The following is a 5777-nucleotide window of genomic DNA, read 5'->3' as shown; positions in this document are numbered from 1 at the left end:
GCGTAACCCTGTTTACGTCTCTGATCGATCCATTTCGCTAAGCAATTGTAGCTAGAATATTAATAGGAATGATAGAATTTTCAATGATTCTAAGCCTGATAAACTATAGAATTGCGAAGGTTTTGAGTATTTCGATAAACAGCTTGTGCACTTCTTCAGATGAACTGTGTGCACGAAAGCTAGTTTACTGTCAAAAATAAAACTAGTCTTCAAAGTACTAAACGATTTTTGAGTTTCATTTGTTATCATATCAGACTAGTACGGCACATCTATTTTTTGTTTTAATACAGTTAGAAATATTGTTTGGTTCTAATTTATTTTCATTTTCAGTCTTGTTTTCTTGTATCTCTGTATATATGTACTTTTGTCATTAAACTTACATACACGTTTCCTAGTATCTGTACATTTCTAGAGAACAGAAAATAGGCCTATATATCCACATACCTTGGTCAACACAAGCAGACCGCGATTCAGTCTCATATTCGAAGCATTTGCAAAATCTGTAATTATTCGTCCATTGAATGGACTGGGCATTCCGTGGCATTTGGAATGTAGCCCTATCTCAGTCATAATATTTACTGTAGATGCGGGTTCTGAGCTGTCATATTGCTGCTGTTGCTCCCATAGTTGCGCATCGTGGCAATGGTTCAACAAGCCTGTCGGCATTTCGTTTTTCGACAACTTTCCTATCAAGAGAATATTCAATAAAAATATTATTTAATCAAAAACCTTACTTTTGATTAAAAAAAATAATTTTGATTTTACATATTGTATAAAATATTGCGAAATGTAACAAAATTTATTAGTTTGTTACATTGATAAGAATCTACATAGTAATACAGTAGTATTATATAAAAACATTTCAATGACCTTTAATATAATCCAAATATCACTGACCACTGTGTATATAATTATTCATGCATCCAAGTGCGTTTACCAAATGTTTTTTTTAACAACTATAATGCAATTTTCATGAGACATTCTTGTAAAAATAGTTACATTATTTTAGCATTTAAGCGTTTTATTGCTACAGTATTGTTTATTTTCACATCGTCTCTGTCTATTAAATACCAGTCCAATTACTTTAAAACCATTAGTCTGACACAAAGATGGGCAGTTAGTCACTATACTTAAAGAAGCTCTTAAAAACGATTACAGTATATAAAAAAACGAGAAAAAAAAAAAAAAACATTATGTAAGAGATACAATTACACTATCTGCTCTCTCATGTTATTAAAACAACAAACCCCATAATCTTACTTGTTGTTATAAACTCGCAAAGAGCAGCTTCAGTTGTATGTTGAGGAAATCGTACTTCTGCTTCCTCCCAAGTTAGCATTTTTGTGGTCTTTAGGAATTTTCTTTTAATATCCTTTAGTAGTTTTGTATTCTGTGCATCCTGCTCGGCTTCTTTTATAGTTCGATTACCGTCTGTCACAGATGTTAAGACAGTGAAACGATCTTCATCTGACAGACCTTGCAGGTTCATGAAAAACTAATGGAACTTATGTGTAAATTGTATTTGAAAAAAAAAGTTCTTGTTATTATATATACTTTTTCTTCTAATAGGTTCCACTAGATCAAATTTTGATTGTAGACCTATTTTGTTTTCTGACTCATTTGCTTCTCAGGAATATTTACGCTATTGCATTAATAGTCTTGAGTGCTTATGTACTTACCGACTGTTTCAATTGCTTCCCTGGTTTGGTATTTTTAACTAAGCCATTACGGTACATATGGAAAAGTTCTTTAACTTTCGCATAGCAGCGGTCACTGTATAATGCCACCTGAAATGTCGGCTCCATAGACGATATTACCTGTAACAAAATAAATGATGCAGGTAATAATAATAATAATAATAATAATAATAATAATAATGATAATAATAATATCTTTAAAGAATATAATAATCTTAAAAATCACAATAATAAAATATAAAAATAACGATGATTATAATAATGAAGATGACGTTAATAATAACAATACCTTCTTCTCAAAACTACTCTTGCCAATGGCCTCGGCGCACATCCTTCTCCATGTAGACATTGTTTTACTATCAGACCCCCTTTTTTTTTTTTTTTGGCACAACGGTTTTTTCTTTGCATCATTTTCTTTCTGCTTTAGGATCTTTTGTACTTGTTTTTTCTATTCCTCATTCTCTTTTTCTTTTCTTTTCTACTTTCCTGGCCTCTTTTTCAGCTATTTCACGTTTTTTTTTCTCCTGCTTTTCAACTTTTCAAATCACCTCGCGTTGCGATCACCTATCTTCACCATAACAAAGATGGCGCCACCCTCGCTCGTGCTCAACTATAATAGTTCTCCAAAGAAAGCAAATTTTCGGTGACTGCTCAATTTCTTTATCGTAATATGTTAACAACTAATATAGTTATTATTATAGAAATTTAATTAAGTGAATGATGGTCTATTATGAATTATGCCAGTCATCTTCAGTTGAACTATATCTAGGACTTGATTCAGTCGTAGTTAAAACTTCGACTATGTTGTTTGTGAATACATTTGAAATTGAAGTTTCAACTAGCACTAAATGAAGTTCTTGTTTGAAATTCGACTAAAGTTTGTTTTAAGAATATTTTTTATTGTGTAACGTTTTATTCAAAAATTGAATACATTCTTCACAGGAAGAAAAGAGCTAAAACAACCTGATGACAAAGGATCGATCATTATTATTATTATTATTTATTTATTTATTATTTTTTTTCTCAACCCGGTGGCAGGGTAGCAATTAACGCTCTCTCCAAATTTAGAAGAGCCGAAGCGTCAAAGGAGTCAAAGTCCCCTACAACTCACTCACATTGTAGTAGGTGTTCGCGCTGGAGGTTCTCCGCGGAACCACATAATCTACACCGGCAGTCGCAGTTGAAATCAGAAACTTCTCAACTGATCGTGCCACACAATGTAAGAGACAAATTGCAGTTTTCAAAGTTGGTATTGATGGAACAATTGAGGTCGGATGCTCCCTTTCAATTTTGAAATCCAAACCTAGACGAGTTTTCAACTTTGGGTGTACATTTATCTTTGTATCCTTGTGCCTCTTTTTATAGATGCACCAACCATCAGTAGAGTTTGGGGCTAAATCACTGTCACCATCATCTAAAACTTTTTCGAGAAACATTTCATCACCTGCTAGAAAAAAGTCATGATGTGGCTTACTCCACGAAGTAGATTTATAACCCAAATTGAGCTCTAGGTTTTGCCTGGAATCAGTTTCATAAAAAACAGATATGGGAAAGATACCTTTAGGTGTTTGATATAATTTATTTAATATGCTTAAAGCTACATATGTACTGGGACGACCACCCAGCTCCCTACCATCGCCATAAATTCTCCAACTTATTTTGTTATCTAGCCAATAATAAAGAAACGTGCTAACTTCATGCAGCCTAGATGGGTCTATCTTCCATCCAGAAAACGTTCTTGTAGGCAATAAAATTGATTTGAATTCTGAAAAATAAATTGCCTTTTGAGCTCTTTCTTTTGTTCTTTCTTAAAGCTTCCACTAACCTGGTACCTGAAAGATTTTCTTCAAAATGGATCACATCTTCAACCGAAAGAGGAATACCCTGTATTTCTTGGAGCATATTGCATGCATTTCTTTTTTTTGACGATTTTGCTGAGGATAGCATGGTTTTGATGTCGTCTATGTCTAAACCTGTCTCTTATACACATCTAGATGTGTATAAGAGACAGGAATTAAAGTAGTCATTGCTTCCAGCATCTTATCTTTGTTTTCATTGGTGCAGCACTGTCTTAATTTCTGCTTTGTGGTTTCCTTCCTCATGTATTTCTTTCCTGAACCAAGTGTTTTACTGTCATTGTGTACAGCACTCCTTTTCAAAAAGCCCTGTAGAAATATATCTTTGAGATCTTTTTTTAAAGTTGTAAAGCTCTCTCTTTGATTTTTACTGTTCAGAATTTCAAGTAAAGCATTATAACTTATAAACTTCCTCTTCTTTGAATTTGGATAAAGCACAAAATGCTCTTCTCGCAAAAACCCACTATTGGCTAATTTCTTGTCAACGTAAACAAATCCCTCTTTATCTAAATGTTTTTTCAGACCGGCCAAGTTTAATATTGGTCTGCATTCTAAAAATAGCTCTCCATTAATAATAGAATACTTAATCTGCTCAGACCTTATCACTAACTCGCCACTTTGGTGTGATTGGTCACTTGAAGCAGGTCGTTTGTATAGTCCATTGTGTTGATTGGCGGGCACACCATCGGGTCCACCAGGACTTGAAGCAGGTCGACTGTACGGTCCGCTGTTTTGATTACGAAACCACCTATATACTTTACTATAGTAAAAAAATGACCAGGTCTCATTAAGAGTGAACCTGTTAAACTATAATTAAAACCTTTGATACAAATATTCTCCTCAATCGTTAATGGTGGGTGTTGTAAGTTTCTAGAATTTGTCAGTGGAACTTCCATGCAGATAAAATTTGGTAAACGTACCACTGGTGAACTATGAGTGCTGCATTTTTTCTTGCATCTCCTCCTTAAACGTCTAGCTGCAAGAGAAATCTCATTTGAGATAGCACAACTAATGTTTCCATTCGCTGCCAAATTACTGTCAAAAGACAAAATGAATTGGTGCATCTCTGAGGAGCGATTACAATTTAGGCATCTGATGGCAGATAATGTTTGACCACCTAACTCAGTTGTCATAGCAAACAGCCCTGCTATTGCTTCATCTTCACCTTTTCCTCTGGGATGGTATGCATTCCCTAAATTTGCCTCACCCTATGGTTAACGGAACGTGGTAATACGAGGACAATAGACCACTATAGCTCAAAATGAGGTCTAACGACCTCTTGTAAGGTCGTTAACGACCTAAAACGACCAATCGATCTTTTTTGGTCTTGTCACAAACACAAACCACATGTTGATTGTAAACACTGTTATCTTATTCGTATAATTAGTATCCTTGCATGTATTACGTAACACTAACTGGAACGAATATTTAACGGAGTGACCGATAAACTATCGTTGATACTTGACTATAAATTTATCGGCGACTTGCGGGAGTGTGCTGCTGCTGCTAAGCCGTATGTTCAATAAAGAGGAACAAACAGTTGCAACGATTACCGTAGGTCTACGGTAGTTCATAGTAATACACCACTTTTCATTCTACTTCGTGAATGGGACTCGCTTAGTAAATAATGTCCTTAAAAATCTAAGGAGTGGCCCAAAACAAATCAAAGTAATCAGTTGTTCATATAATATTTGAGTATTATTGGAAATCATTTAATTACCTGTGTTTTTTTCATATGGCTTAAGTTACTGTAAATATGCTGAATTATTCCCAAAACGTTTCCAAGAACAATTTCCCATGGCTCTCTTTGTAGATTCCTCTACTTTGTGTGGCAGGAATGTTATTGCCTAGATGTGTGCGTAATGCTATTCAAAGAACTGAATTGTTTTTGTGTTTGCTCAGCGGCCTAGCACAAAGCGGCGGCCTGTGTACAGTTAGATGTGCTATAGCTAGGCTACTCTGCACGTGGTAAATACTGGAGACAGAGGCGGGGATGGTGGTTGGACTGTCAACAAGCGAGAGAAAAAAAAAACACTTCTTATTGACTAATTTTGGCAATTAATGAAGGAAATGAAAGATTAATCGTTTTTTTTTTGTTTTTTTTTTTTGAAATCCGATGGGGAAATTTGTGTATCAAAAACGGAATGGTCCATTGATGTCTCAAATATAGCATAAAATACATGATCCAAGTATTGATACAATATCGTGTAGTGATTCAATATTT

At 34.6% G+C, this 5777-nt stretch overlaps 1 protein-coding gene across 2 annotated transcripts; it reads right to left on the bottom strand.

Annotated features, from left to right (window-relative positions):
- Positions 1 to 46: 46 nt before the first annotated feature.
- LOC117109197 lies at positions 47 to 2108 on the bottom strand. Of its 2 annotated transcripts, none has more exons than XM_033251452.1 (3): positions 1987 to 2108; positions 1680 to 1817; positions 47 to 686 (listed from the first exon to the last, which is right to left on the bottom strand). In XM_033251452.1, the coding sequence occupies exons 1-3, from the start codon at positions 2044 to 2046 to the stop codon at positions 648 to 650; spliced, it is 237 nt and encodes a 78-aa protein (XP_033107343.1). In that variant the 5' UTR covers positions 2047 to 2108; the 3' UTR covers positions 47 to 647. The 2 variants fall into 2 exon arrangements, with proteins under 2 accessions (XP_033107343.1, XP_033107342.1); XM_033251451.1 differs by lacking the exon at positions 47 to 686 and adding an exon at positions 1006 to 1495.
- Positions 2109 to 5777: the final 3669 nt, after the last annotated feature.

The sequence above is a fragment of the Anneissia japonica genome, unplaced genomic scaffold (genome assembly GCF_011630105.1).
Source record: "Anneissia japonica isolate Jap-2015-1 unplaced genomic scaffold, ASM1163010v1 scaffold288181_len97689_cov158, whole genome shotgun sequence".
Taxonomy (NCBI): Eukaryota; Metazoa; Echinodermata; class Crinoidea; order Comatulida; family Comatulidae; genus Anneissia; species Anneissia japonica.
The sequence above is the reverse complement of the archived record's forward strand: the minus strand, read 5'-3'. Positions and strand labels throughout refer to the sequence as shown.

Bases quoted from the DNA above. Each gene is read 5' to 3' on its own strand.
- LOC117109197 (XM_033251451.1), bottom strand. From the start codon at position 2,046: ATGTCTACATGGAGAAGGATGTGCGCCGAGGCCATTGGCAAGAGTAGT. The intron at 1,818-1,986 runs GTATTGTTATTA...ATTTTGTTACAG, and splicing joins AGAGTAGTTTTGAGAAGAAG to GTAATATCGTCTATGGAGCC. The intron at 1,496-1,679 runs GTAAGTACATAA...AAGTTCCATTAG, and splicing joins GGAAGCAATTGAAACAGTCG to TTTTTCATGAACCTGCAAGG.